Source organism: Emiliania huxleyi (assembly GCF_000372725.1).
Source record: "Emiliania huxleyi CCMP1516 unplaced genomic scaffold EMIHUscaffold_39, whole genome shotgun sequence".
NCBI classification, from domain to species: domain Eukaryota; phylum Haptophyta; order Isochrysidales; family Noelaerhabdaceae; genus Emiliania; species Emiliania huxleyi.
The window spans coordinates 445,305-458,795 of NW_005199045.1; the positions used below are offsets into that span (position 1 = coordinate 445,305).

Sequence of the window (13,491 nt, forward strand, 5' to 3'; positions counted from 1 at the left end):
TCCTTTTTCAGGGGGGGGGGGGGGGGGAGCCTCAATGAGGCCCGACTTGGCGGCCAGGCCCCCATCCGTAAGCTTCGTCACGCGCGGCCTGCGAGGGCGACGCGGCGGTGCGTGGTCAGCGCGCGACGTGGAGCATGGCGGAGAAGCGGCGCGGGAGAACGCATAGTCTGGGCGCGAGAGCGCCGCACAGCGGGAGGCGAGGCGGGGACCAACCGTTCGCGGCCCGCGAGGCGGATCCCGAGGACCGCGTCCGTCGTAGGCTTTGACAGCACCACGGATTTGATCTCATTGGGCGCGGGCTCGTACGCCGCCGACTGCGCTGCGACCGGCACTGACGCTGCCGCTGGCCGGGCTGTGGTCGCAATGCCGTTGGCGCGCGGGGGCGCCGGCGCCGGCGCCACCTCCTCCTCCTCCTTGGCCGCCTTTGGCGGGGCCTTCTGCGCGATGGAGGCCCAGCTCATGATGCTCTCCGAGGGAAGCACGAGGCAGAGGGCGGTGAGGAAGAAACACGCGAAGAGTCATTGCGCGCTGAACCTAACCTAGATCTAGCCTCTGGTTCGTGCGTCGCCCATCTCTCTAGATTGTTTTTTATTTATTTATTCATTTAATGCGGTCCTGTTTGCTTGCTCCGAGAAACCCTCCCTCCGGATCTTTGACAAAACTTAGACATTTCTTTTTTCTCATAGTGAAAAAGAGGTTTATGGTAGGGATACTACGGGAACTATGCGGCAATCGACTGGGGGATGGCCCCCAGCACATCCCGCGCAGAGACCCCTCCGCGTAACCGACTTGGTCTTGGACGGGCAATATCAACCATGGTTTGCTGTCGTCGTCTAGGCCAGCGATTCCTCTCCCAGCGAATGCGGAACTTGTGCTCCGAGTTCGCCTTGGTCTCCTCGAGCTGACTGCCACCTTGCAGGCCGGCGGCGTCATGGCCATCGGGAACGCTCTCGACCAAGTTGACAAGGCCATCGGCGTGCACCTGCACTCGCAGCCTACACGGGGTGCTCGTCCACGCATACATGCCCTCACCGCAGCCCTCCTCCCAGAAAGACGCGGGAGTCGTCTCACGCGGCCGCCTGTAAGAACTGGTGCAGAGCACCGCGCCCTGCTGCGCGCATCGCGCCTCAGCCGTTGCGTACTTGACAAACTCACCCGCGTAGAGGCAGTGGTTGCGTCCGATGGTGCTGAGTGGCGTCACGCTGTCGCTGCGGTCGCAGCACATGGGCGCCGCGACAGGAGCCGACGGGTCTGCACACTGGTGGTAGGCAAAGTGCCTCTCCGGCCTCGGCGAATGTTTGGGTCCACTTGTCGGAACGGAGTAGTCTTTGAAGCTGGTGTACCTGCGCCCGTTTGAGAACGTGAGGCGCGCGCATGGTGGCCGGACGTGCTCGTACCACCTCGCAGTACCAGTGACCGGATCGTCGATCCGAACGCTCCGCACGCGGTCGGACAAACACTCCTCCTCGTGGCAAGGCAGCGTCTGCGAAAGCTTCACTTCCGCGGGGAAGGAGCATGCGCCCCAACGCGACGGACGCGCGCAGAGGGCAGCGTGAAGCTGCGACGCGCGGGGGTTTGGGGCGAACCGGCCCAACCGAGAGTCTTGCGTGTACGGATTCGCGTCAAAGGCGGCGCCCTCCGCGCTGATCTCGCCGAGTAGCCGATACACCGCGCCCCTGGCAAGAAAGTGGCGGCGCGGGAGCTCTGCGCAGAGCGGCAGCTGATCGGCCAGATAACCAGCGTCCAGCTTGGATTTTGGGAACTTATCGTGCCATACGGCTTCGACCACCATAGGGTCCAGCTCGTTTCGCGAATCCAAGGTCGAGCCCGCGCTGAAGCCTTGCTCGTCGTGCCCGATTTCGATGTTGGTGCGAGAAGGCGCCGGCGTCAAGCCAGTCCATACCGACGCAAAGGTCATGACGTCGACGTTGTCATACGTCGGTACAGGCCGACCGGCCACGTCCAGCATCTGTGTGCCGTCGCGGTTCAGCCTCCAGAAGCCAATGGTGAAGAGCTGCATGATTTCGCGCGCGAAGTTCTCGTCGGGAAACGTCCGATCAAAAGCGAAGGCCTTGTTGTCCATGTGGGTAAGGTACATGCCCATCAGGGGGCTGAAGGCCACCTCCTTCAGAACGTCGCGGTAGTTGCCAAACGCGTGCCGGACGAAGATGTCGTAGTACGTCGCCCACAGCTCAATCTCGTCATGGCGGCCGAACCCGTCCACGTTGGACACGACCAGAATCTGTATCAGCGCCCACGCCGTTCGCTGTCGAAGCTGGTCCGGCGCCGTGAGTGCCACGTTGGTCCACAACATTGTCGACGCAGCATGCCCCCAAGCCGGGTGGTCGAGCTCCTCCTCGTTGCTTGCCTGCCAGCGCTGACCAGCGGGGATGTTGGTTCGGAGATCAATCATGAAAGGGTAGAGATGCCCCAACTCTGGCCGGTTGGCAGTCTCGCCGGGTGACCCGCAAAATTCAACCTCGCTCGCAACGGTGCGCGCTGTCAACGCGTTCCGGCGCGTTGCCATCTCGAGAGTCTGGACAGAGAAGGGCAGCTCGTCGAACCGGACGACGTCCCCGAAGCGACCGAGAAGTGGGAAGAGCACGCTCTGACCCTTCCAGCGCCACATCGTGTGCGTCGCCGGCAAGGTTAAGGATGCATGTCCAGCTTCCGACGCACGCCTGATGGGATCGCCCAGCTCAGCGTCGGCCGCGGACCAATCTGTCATGTCATACGTGTTGAGGGTGTGCGGGTGCACGTGCTGCCAGCAGCCACCGTCAGCGCTCACCACTGCACCGACTCCTCCAGAGCACCTGCCCCCCGGGCCGACAACATCGCGCACTCTGGGGTTGGACTTGTCGATGGCTCCAGTAATGGCGTTGGCGAGGGCCCATTTGGTGTTCGATGGGACTTGTCCATGGGTGGGCGATGCGCACGCGCCGTCGCTGAGCTTCAGCCAGCGTGCGTGGCCAAAGCAGGGCGATGCCGCGTAAGGAACCTCGAGGCGGAGCCCCGTCATGTAGTGCACGTGGCGCCCACTGAGGTGGTACCACTGTTGCAGCGCCGTGGCGTCCAGCTTGAAGCGGGCGTTCGCGAACTGGCTCGGCGCGCATGCCGGCCGGCGCGAGCAGCCCACGGCGTTGGCAAAGCTCTTGCTCGGGCGTGGGCAAAGCTGCGGTCCCCCATCGAGGACCAAGGAGGGCAGTGTAGCAAGGTGGTCGCCGGTGGCGGGTGCCTCGAGCGTGTTGCCGAGGAGTCGGAGGCGCGCATCGAACTTGTACGTCTTTCCGTTGACCTGGGCGAAAATAGCGCCGCCAACCTGCCTCCCTGCGGCGGTACACTCCTGCTTGTCGGCCAAGGAGCGCAAGATGAGCACGCTCGGCACGCCTGCAAGCGCCTCAAAGCGCGCATCTCGCGCGCCGAAGATGCGAAGATGGCTCACCGGTGACGTCGGCGAAAAATGGATGTCGGGGTTGGGCTCTCTGATGCCGGAGTTGGTGCACATCCTCTGCTGCGCTCCCCTCGCAAGGAGCAGCGTTGCGTCCTGGCCAACGGCAGCCTCCCACACCTCGCAGAGGACGTATGTCGCGACGAGTTGATGGGTGGCGGGGGCGGATTGGCTGGCACGGGCCTCGTGGAACGACGGGACCTCGGTGCGGAGGACGCCGTTAACACGAAGCGAGAGGAGCTTGGGCCGCTCCCGCCACACAGCAAGCGTCTCGAACCGGTCACGCATCGAGAAGGAGAAGCGGTGCCACCGCGACCCTTTCTCACATGCACCGATCACGCCCCCTGCCCGCGAGGCGGTGAGCTGACGGGGATTGGAGCGTTCGCGCAGGTACGTCCTCAAGAGAGTTGGTGGCAGGGCGAGTTGTGAGGCGACCCAAGAAGCAGGACCGGTGACGGCATGCACGCCATACGCCGCCTTGAAGTCGGCGATGGCGGCTCGTGTCGGCCCGAACGTAGCCTGTGTGAGGAGTCGTGAGATCAGCACGTCGGTACCAGCCGGATCATGCGCCACTGCATCGATTCGATACGGGCAGCGGAATGTAGATAGGTCCACCGTACACCGGCCGAGCCTGTTGCATGTAGGATGTAAGGGGTTTGGTGGGAGGCCTTCCCAGGTGTTGCCGTCGTAGCTTCGCGCCACTGCTCTCGATGGGCATCCCGCGCTCTCGCCACCGACTGAACGGAGTGTGAGCAGCGTGCTCGGCGCGGAGCTTGGCAGCCACACTACCGCGCTGTTGCCAACCCACTTGGGATAGCCCGCGAGCGTCTCGACGAGCGGAGGCGGCGAGGGCGGCGAGGGCGGGGGTGGGGGTGGCGGCGCCGGGGGCGAAGGAGGCGGGGGCAACGCCTGCTTCATGTACATGCGAGCCCCCTCGGAACGTTCGGTGCCGGTGCAGGCATCCACAGTGTCGCACGAATACCATAATATGCCATCACGGCCTTGAATGCGTCTCACCACGAGGCCCATGCATTCGGGGGTGCGGTCGCATCTTCGCAGGCACTCGCCCAGCCTCCTCTCGCTAGCCTTGGTCGGCCCCGACTCCCACAAGGGGGGCCAAAACCCGGTGCAGACGATGTCGTTGCCGAGAAAGTAGTACGAAGAGTAGCAGAGGGCATCGCGCTCGTGGCGCGAGTAGTCCGACGGGCAGCCATAGACACCGATGGCCGTGAGAGGCGGTCTCGGTGGAGGCGACGGCGGCGACGGCGGCGGCGGCGGTGGTGGGGAAGGTGGAGGTGGTCCTGGTGGAGGTGGTGGAGGTGGCGATGGTGGCGGCGGTGCAGGCGGCGGCGGCCGTGGCGGCGGTGACAGAGCGCGCTTCATGTACATGCGAACGCCGTTTGCCCAGACCGTTTTCGCGCACTCGCCCTTGATGCCATGGCACTGCACGAGGGGGCCCTGGTTGCCCACTGGGGCGCCAACTTTGACCTCCAGGCCAATGCACTGTGAATCGCGGTCGCACCTTGCGCGGCAAACCGGAAGACGGTTCTCGCCACGGTCGCTCCACATCCGTTGGTTTGGCCTACAAACCCTATCATCGCCGAGAAAATAGTAGCGCGTGCGGCAAAGGGCAGCTCGCTCGTTTGGCGTAGCGTCAGTGGGGCAGGCGTACCAGCCGTGCGGTAGTGAAGGGGGCGGTGAAGGAGGTGGCGGAGGCGACGGCGACGGCGGCGGCGGAGTACTTGCTTCCGGCGCGGGTAGCGGTGGAGGCGGCAATGCTGGTATCGGGGGAGTGGCGCATTCGTTGCAGGCACGGCAGCCCTTCCATCCGCAGATGAAGCTCCACTTTTTTGCGTGCGATTGCGTGTCGCAGTAACCGGCGCAACCGGGTGGCTGCGGCGGGGGCGAGGGCATTGGCGAGGGCGGGGGTGGCAGTGATGGGTGTGGTGATGGCGATGGCGGAGGTGGCGGCGGCAGCTGCGCCGGCGGCGGCGGAAAGCACTCATCGCAGCCGCCGCAGCCGATCCAGCTGCACCGCTGTGGCCATGTGCTCGTCTTGGGCTCGTGGCAGTGCTTGAAGCATGCCTGCGGCTTTGGCGGCGGCGGCGGTGAGGGGTTCAGCGGCGGAGGTGGCGGCGATGGCGGCGGCGGCGGCGATTTCGACGGTGGCGGTATCGGTGGCGGTGATAACGATGGGGGCGCAGGCGGAGGCGGCGGTGATGGCGATGGCGGAGGTGGCGGCGGCAGCTGCGGCGGCGGCGGCGGAAAGCACTCATCGCAGCCGCCGCAGCCGATCCAGCTGCACCGCTGTGGCCACGTGCTCGTCTTGGGCTCGTGGCAGTGCTTGAAGCATGCCTGCGGCTTTGGCGGCGGCGGCGGTGAGGGGAAGCATTCGCTGCAACCAGAGCACCCACCCCAGCTGCACCGTTCCCCCCACGGATGTGTCTTCCTTGCGCAGTAATTTGCGCAGGGCTCTTCCCGCGGCGACGGGGACGAGCTGGTACGCGTTGACGTCGGCGATGACGGCGATAGGGGCGGCGGTGGCGGTGATGACGATGGTGGGGGCGCAGGCGAAGGCGGCGGTGATGGCGATGGCGGAGGTGGCGGCAGCAGCTGCGGCGGCGGCGGCGGAAAGCACTCATCGCAGCCACCGCAGCCGACCCAGCTGCACCGCTGTGGCCACGCGCTCGTCTTGGGCTCATGGCAGTGCTTGGCACACCTGCCGTCGCTCAAGAGAAGGGGAGCAGGCGACAGCGGCAGCGGCGGTGGGAGCGGCTGCGGTGGCGGAGGCGGGAACAAGAGCGGTGGCAGCAAGAGTGACATTGGCACTGGCACCGACGATGCGTGATTCTGCTTGAAGTACACGCGATAGCCGGTCACTCGCCGAGTCTCTGGGCACGAGCTGATGAAGTGGCACGCGAACCATATATGCCCACCAGCATGGGCAGGTGCCTCAGTGCGCTGCACCATCAGCCCAATGCAGTCTGCATCCGCATCGCAGGCAGCGCGGCACCCTGGCAGCTCGTTGCTGACATCCATGCTCGCCCCATGCTCCCGTACTGCCATAGGCGCGGTCGTGCACTGCAGGTTGTCCCCAAGGAAGTGGTAGGTCGAGCGACAGAGTGCGTCCCGCTCGTTGGGCGTGTAATCTGCCGGGCAGCCGCAGACTCCAGCGGAGGTGAGAGGCCCATGACAGGCGTGGGCTGACGCCATGTGCGACCGCCGTGGCGAGGGCGGGGCGCCAGCAGTAGCAGACTGCCCCGGCTCGCCACTACTTGCGGACGATGGATCGGCCCACTTCTAGGATCGAGGACGCAAGTCGAGGAGCTGCCAAATTTGGCGAGATCTAACGAAGTGTGCAACGCAAACATAGCAAACGGTTCAATTGGCCCTCATTAGGTTTTATGGACTTTCATTGTTGCGCTCACGTCGCAGAATAGTAATCCCCAGCCCTACCTACCCACGACCCGAAACATGAATGAGAACAAAAAATAAATGAACGCAAAGAGTTCGTAGAAAATCCAAAATCCAAATCGCAAACATAGAAACCCAAAGCCCAAACACACACAGCCACGTGGCATAGGAGAGCAGGAGGAGAAAGAATAAACAATCGCGATGAATGTACAGTCGTAGAATGAATGAGACACACACACACACACACACACACACACACACACACACACACACACACACACACACACACACACACACACACACACACACCGCACGGCCTACTCGTCAATTACTCTCTCTCTCTCTCTCTCTCTCTCTCTCTCTCTCTCTCTCTCTCTCTCTCTCTCTCTCTCTCTCTCTCTCTCTCTCTCTCTCTCTCTCTCTCTCTCTCTCTCTCTCTCTTGTGCGAGGCGTGAATGCGCCGATTGCTCTCACCTGGCAAGCCCTGTCTGAGGGGTCCCGTACCATGCGGAATCGGACCCTATCCAGTGCTCAAGTGCTCAAGCCTGTCTGCGCGCCTCGTTGCGCGCGCGTGAACAGCCTCTATCAGAGGACCCAAGTGCCAGTGTGCGGATTTCGTTTTGTATTGCAAAAAAGCTCTCTCTGAAACTCTGTCTACTGTCTGTCTGTGCCTCGTCGCTCGTGCCTGTCTGTCTGTCTGTTGTGACGGTCTGTCTTCTGTCTCTCTCTCAATATTTTGATCTATATCTCTCTCTAAACAATTGAATAAATAAAATCATCTGGAGCGAGATGGGTGTAAAAGGGAGCTTGGACCTCGCTTGGTCCCCGCGCCACATGGACATGCTTCCGGTATGAGCCTGTCGAGGACTGGGGCTCCACGTGTGAAGCAAAACAGGCCGTGTGGGGTGTGGGTGTCACGAGGACAGACGTCCACGAAGACGGTGGACGGACGCAAACTCCTTATCCGATTCACACTCAGACTCACGGCTGTCCTACTGGTCATATAGAAAGTCGGCCGTCTGCGAGCCCCCGGCTCGCCGACGGCGAGAGAGATGCCACGAGGGGTCGCGGTGGCGTCCATCGCCAGGCTCCCTAGCTCAACCGACGACCCTTCGGGATCGACGGCCGATCGTCATCCGGATCCGGCGGCCCCCTGCCCCACCCCCAGCAGGTGCTAGGACGCAGGAGCCCCGCGGGCAGGGGGCAGCGCGCCGCCCAGTACGACTAGGGGGCGGAGACCAGCTCTGTTTTTAACCCATTTTATTGTCTCGACCACAACGCGCGCACGGAGACGCGCGGAGCACGTGTTTTGTGCCTTGTGTGTGTGCTTCATCTCCTTCTACTGTCTTCTCACTCTTCTCTGGGCCCATTCTCTCTTCTGGTATAGCAGCTAGCACGACAGTCGCAGCAGCAGTGCCGCCGGACCAGCAACGGCCACCCTGCTCTCTGCCGAAGCCCAAGCGGAGACTTGCGGACACGACAGGTGTAATTCGGAGCAGGCGCCTGCGCTGGTGCAGCCGATGGCTCTCGGCCCCTGAGTCACGCGTTGCCGTCCTTGGCGCGCCTCCACTCGACGTAGTCGTCTAGCAGCACCGGCCACGCGCCATCATCCTGCAAGAGAGGCAAGGCAAGCTGAGGTCTTGCTCTCGCGTGTGTTTGCGAGGGGCGGGGTTTGACGGGTTGGAGGTGCCCCTCGGCGCCCAAGAGAGAGAGAGAGCGAGAGAGAGAGCGAGAGAGAGAGAGCGCGCGTGCGTGCGTGCGTCCGTGTCTGCGTGCGTGCGTGCGTGTCCTTCATGTCTGCGTGCGTGTCTGCGTGCGTGACAGCGTCGTGCGTGCGTGCCCGTTGTCAATGCGCCTGAAAGTTAGAGCAGTCGGGGAGAATCTCGCGGCAAAATTGCAGCGCCATCATCCACTCGTCGTGCGAGACGCCTCGCTGCGCCTGCGGGCGCACACCCCAAGAGGCCGACTCAGGCTCGGGCGGCGGCGGTAGAGGGGAGGCGCGGCCGACCCACCAGCTGTTTGTGGCCCGAGAAGTACTCACACAGGGAGGACGCGTGCGCGGGCCAGGTCGGCTTGAAGAGCAGGCCGAGCATGACGACGGCGGAGTTCACGTCGATGTTCTTCCGCCGCGGATCCTCGCGGCAGAAGCGGTGCGTGAAGGAGTGCAGGTCGCGGAAGCGCTCGATGTCGCCGAGGAGCGCCTGGAAGAGCGCCTGCAGCTCTTTCTGCAGCTCCGCGGCAGAGGAGGCGCCGCCGAGCCGCCCGGCGCCCGTTTCCCACTCCTGGTGCGTCAGGTAGCCCATTTTGCTCGCGCCCATCGCCCACGCGAGGACCAGCAGCGTCACATCGCTCGGGTCGACGCCCATGTCAGCGCAGAGCTTCTCGACCCCGTCCGGCCCAATGCTAGGCTCTTCGGCGTCAGCCTCCTTGTACGTGTCGAAGATCGCCATGTACTTGGAGGTGTCCGGCCCGGGCCTCCTCCCTCCCCGGGCCCAGGACCGCATATGTGTGATAAGCCGTATTCGCGCACGCCGACCCTCTCTTGCAAAAGAATTTAAAGAAAACAATTCAAAGTGGGACCCGTCGAGGGTAGAAAGAATCGCATGGAGTCGCGAGTTTTTTGAGCAGTCAGGCGTTGGCGACCAGGACATCTGCTACAGCAACGCCGACGAGCCAGTAACTGCATTTAAAAAAAGCTTGCCACTCCGGAGCTTTTTGAAGCAGCTCGATGAGGGCACTCCCATAAAGCACTTTGCCGATGCTTTTCCACCGCACGAATTCCTTCTCAATACCAAGGTTGCACTGATGGAGCAAGTAGACCTACGCGCGTTGCAGGATGCATCCTTTTGCGGTCAGGGCCCATGGGATTGGAACAGCTGGCCATTGCTGCCACCTTATCTGGTGTGTGTTTGGCCACAAACGGGCCACGTTGTTCCCGCACTCCTTTGTCTCCGAAGCTGCACTCTTGCAGCTGGCAAGCGAGGATCTGCGGAAGCCCATTGATTGGACAAAGGCGCCTGAGTGTCTCAAGGGACTCGGAGGATGGACGGTAGACATTAAGCCGGGCCAAATGCTGTTTATGCCATCCACGACCTGGCACTGGTTTTCTGCGGAGGAAGTCAGCTTTGCCTTTGTCCTACGGTGCCGCTCGTTCAGCTCCGTTCTGGGAAGCCTCAAGTTCTTTTGGGGCCCTCAAAGCCCCGCAGTTTTGTTGCCGGGTTACGGGGCAATGTGGGCAAAGATTCCGCCAGATCTCCGTCAAAAAATGATCCGTTTTCGCTTTCTGCCTCCCGCCCTTGCCTCTCCAATTTTTCGGGCAAGCATTCTCATCCTCGGCCTGCCAGTATACCTCTGGCTGCTGGTGAGATTTGGGATGAGCTATCTGCTGATGAGCTGCACCAGCTCCAAGAAAGCACGGTTCTGCAGCAGCAAGACCATAACTGCCGATAAGAGAGGTGGTGCAGACTAGCGCTTGCGCGTCTGGCTTCGTCAGGATCGATAGGGGGGGGGGGGAGTTGTGACGATCCGCCGCATGCATCTCCCGCATCACCGGACGGAATTCATTTGTATGACTCTCCTCTACGTGCGCCCATAGTGATGGTCTTTTCTGCCGGGTCGAGCTCTGCCAGGGGAATGAGTGTCAGTGTATATTGTATATTCTTGTCTAGAGGCCCCCCACGCTATGACCCCTACGCTGTGAGCTGTGAGCGGCCGCACAATGCTCGGTACCCCCCCCCCCCCCCGGCCGCGAGCTCCGCGCTCGCTCGGGTGGATCTACCTCGGGCGGCAAGCGAGCTGCCGCTGTGGAGCGTCCATGCGGCGATGTCGGCTACGGGCGTCGTGCTAGCCATCGTCGCCTGTGCGGCCCATCCTCTCATCCTTGCCCACGCCCACGGGATGCAAGTCTTTGGCGCGGAACTGACGCCGCCTCGCGCGCAAAGTCGCGCGCGGCAGCGTTGACCGCACGGCCTACTCGCCCAAGTACTCGCTCTCTTTTATGTCCCACCATGCAGAGCGCATCTTTCTCTCTGTTGTGCGAGGCGTGAACCGCGCCATTCGCTCTCACCTGGCAACCCTGTCTGCACGTCTCGCGCGCGCGTGAACAGGGCTCCAGGCCCCAAAATGACGTGTCTCGTGTGAGTGTTAGAGTTGTTCGGATTTGGCGGACGTTCTTGGCTTCAATTTTACGGATGTCTTGGCACCAGCTGAAGGCTTGCGTCCCGTCCACGGCCGACATCGTCGGATTTTGCGCACGGTATTCGGATTTTGCTATTTGAATTTGTTCGTGTGGGGGTATATTTATTGCAGATTTGTCAATGGTACCGCGTCTGCGACGCGGGCGCCTTGCGCAGCCCTTAGCCACCCTTTATATCTTGCGCGGTCAAACAAAAACATTTCTTTTCATCCTCTGCCAAAGTGTTTTTCAATGTATGTGGCTCTTACGTACATTCCCGGAGGAGGACTGCTGACCGGGTTTTTTGCGGACGGGCCCCTCCACCCTTCACGTACGGACCTTATAGTCCCCACAATCGCTGTCGTGGGATCGCTTCTCCTGTTCTTCTTGTTTTGCATCCGCTTGGTCTTCTAAAGAAAAGAAAGAAAACAGACAACCCAAGGGAGGGATGGGAGAACGGCACGCCTGGTCTTCTGCCAACTTTTTATTCCTTTTATTTTTGTGCGAAATTTTTCTCGAGGGAATGTACGTTGGAGCCAGGTGTGGTGTGGGCGCGAGAATAGCTCCGCCGTTCATGGAGGCAACCGATACGAGTCGACTGGTGTGCGTCGTGGTTTCGTATCAAGAATACTCACTCACACAGCAGAGTCCTCCTAAAAAAAAGAAAGAAAACAGACACGCCAAACGAGGGATGGGACGAGGACAGGGTCCCCACCTGCACGAGCAGGATTTTGGAAGAACGATCAGGGGGACAGGTGGGGCTCTCCTGCTCCTGACAAGGGACACGACAGGCTCGCAGCGCGGTGCGCGGTGGACTCCCACATCCACTGGCGGTCTCATCTCAGAGTCCTCCTACGGGAATGACTGAAAAAAGTCGTTTTTCTTCTTCGGCCACATCCCCCCCCGAGGGCCGGCTTGTTGGTCTCTGATACGATGTGCTGGTCCTTCAACACCACTTGCGCCTTCGCCGCGTCGTACGCGGTCATAATCGCCGCGTACAAGCTGGCCGGCCGCCGCTCCTGGCGCTCGCTGGCTTTTCACGTCAACCAGCTCGCGATGGAGGGCTCGCAGGCGCTCAACATGCTGGCTCTTGCATCCACCTCTGAGTCCCGGAACATGCTCATCGGAGCCTCGGCGGCGTTCAGCCTGACCGTGTACTTCTTCATCCCATTTGCGCTCCTCCTCACGCTTACCGCTCCGGACGCGGTGGTCGTCATGAAACGCACGTACCCGAGCGCGGGGCCTCACCGAAGCCTGCTCCACCACGGCAGCTACCAGGCGCTGCTCGCGCTGCTGACGGCATACATGATCGGGGATGTCTGGCTCGGATCGCTATTCGGGAAGGCGTGCCCGCCCTCCCTCCCCTCTTCTCGGCCGCACCTGTCTTGGTTCAGAGTACGCCTCCCGGGGAGCCGGCGGGTCACGGCTATTCCCTTCCCTGGCGATGATGTGCGCTGCGCCGCAGCTTGATCAGCCCTGCGTGTGACGCCTCCCGCCCCCGCCCTTGAGTAGGTCTGCGATTTCCTCCCCGCTATGCACTCTTCGCTTCACTCCAGCTGGGGTGTTCTCCTCAACCAGATGCCGGAAGACACATGCACGTGCCCCCGCACCTCACTTGGCGGCATGCGCACTGCGGATCTGTATTCGGTATTCTCGGCACGCGTGCTGCGGATACGCTGTATTCTCGCTGCGTGGACGCTGTCTCGAGCGCGAATGGTCACGTCGAGGCCGCAAACGCCATGACACAAGTTCCCGCCCCGCCCTCTCCGCCGTCATCACCTAGGCCTGCTCCGCTTCGACATTGCCCCCCACGCGCTGCCGCAGGCATGGGCTTCGACCTGCTCATGGGCCCCTCGCACCACGTGATTTGGAAGTACCGCCCGCTCGTCTGCACTGACGGCTTCCCTTACGCCTCCCCAAACGCGGGCACTTGGTGAGGGGCCGCGCCAAGCCCTGCCCAGCCCTCGCTCCCGGCCGTGCAACATCTGCCCAGCCCTCGCCCCCGGGGCGCTGCCCCGAGCGCCGTGCTTGCTGCGGGCAAATCTGCGGCCCAACCCGCTTGCGGCATTTGCCGTCAAAGGTGCGCACTGTTTTACGCGATGGTGTTTCTGCCCGACCTCGGTAAGCCCGGCTGCGAGTGGGCCATCGTCGCGTGCCTCGCCCTCGCGTCCATTCCGGTGCCCCCCTCCCCCCCCCCCTTAGGAGGGCTGTTTCTCCTCCCCTCCTCCCCTCTTCCACCCATCTGCTCTGTAGCGGTGGCCTTGGATGCGCCTCGGACTAAGCCTACATCTTACTCCTAGTTGGCGGCACGAGCGAGACCATCTCGTACTGATGCTGGACAACCTACTTTTACATTCTGTTCCAGCCCTACATGGACACGGCGCCCCCCCCCCCAAAACACACCCCGACTCTTTCTCTCTCTCAATCTATCACTCACTCTCTCTCTCTCTCTCCA

The 13,491-nt window shown here is 62.2% G+C and overlaps 4 protein-coding genes across 4 annotated transcripts in view; 2 read left to right on the forward strand and 2 right to left on the reverse strand.

Moving 5' to 3' along the window:
* Positions 1 to 721: 721 nt before the first annotated feature.
* Positions 722 to 6,661, reverse strand: EMIHUDRAFT_102338 (hypothetical protein; the record flags this gene model as incomplete). The annotated part of the gene is made up of 5 exons (XM_005771219.1): positions 722 to 3,967; positions 4,466 to 4,970; positions 5,484 to 5,803; positions 5,874 to 6,061; positions 6,100 to 6,661. The coding sequence occupies 5 exons, from the start codon at positions 6,659 to 6,661 to the stop codon at positions 722 to 724; spliced, it is 4,821 nt and encodes a 1,606-aa protein (XP_005771276.1).
* A 1,446-nt stretch (positions 6,662 to 8,107) lies between these two features.
* EMIHUDRAFT_436179 (hypothetical protein) lies at positions 8,108 to 9,258 on the reverse strand. Its single transcript, XM_005771220.1, has 3 exons — positions 8,875 to 9,258; positions 8,718 to 8,801; positions 8,108 to 8,473 (listed from the first exon to the last, which is right to left on the reverse strand). Exons 1-3 carry the CDS (start codon positions 9,226 to 9,228, stop codon positions 8,402 to 8,404), a joined length of 510 nt encoding a protein of 169 aa, XP_005771277.1. The 5' UTR covers positions 9,229 to 9,258; the 3' UTR covers positions 8,108 to 8,401.
* A 52-nt stretch (positions 9,259 to 9,310) lies between these two features.
* On the forward strand, positions 9,311 to 10,331 carry EMIHUDRAFT_209463 (hypothetical protein; the record flags this gene model as incomplete). The annotated part of the gene is made up of 3 exons (XM_005771221.1): positions 9,311 to 9,322; positions 9,491 to 9,763; positions 9,834 to 10,331. 3 exons carry the CDS (start codon positions 9,311 to 9,313, stop codon positions 10,329 to 10,331), a joined length of 783 nt encoding a protein of 260 aa, XP_005771278.1.
* Positions 10,332 to 12,251: 1,920 nt separating this feature from the next.
* EMIHUDRAFT_436180 (hypothetical protein) overlaps positions 12,252 to 13,491 on the forward strand; it is a 2,400-nt gene continuing 1,160 nt past the window's right edge. The window contains exons 1-4 of the mRNA XM_005771222.1: positions 12,252 to 12,380; positions 12,549 to 12,969; positions 13,117 to 13,213; positions 13,290 to 13,394. Of these exons, the coding sequence (XP_005771279.1) occupies positions 12,629 to 12,969; positions 13,117 to 13,213; positions 13,290 to 13,394 (543 nt within the window). The 5' untranslated portion in view covers positions 12,252 to 12,380; positions 12,549 to 12,628. The remainder of the gene's footprint in view (positions 12,381 to 12,548; positions 12,970 to 13,116; positions 13,214 to 13,289; positions 13,395 to 13,491) is intronic.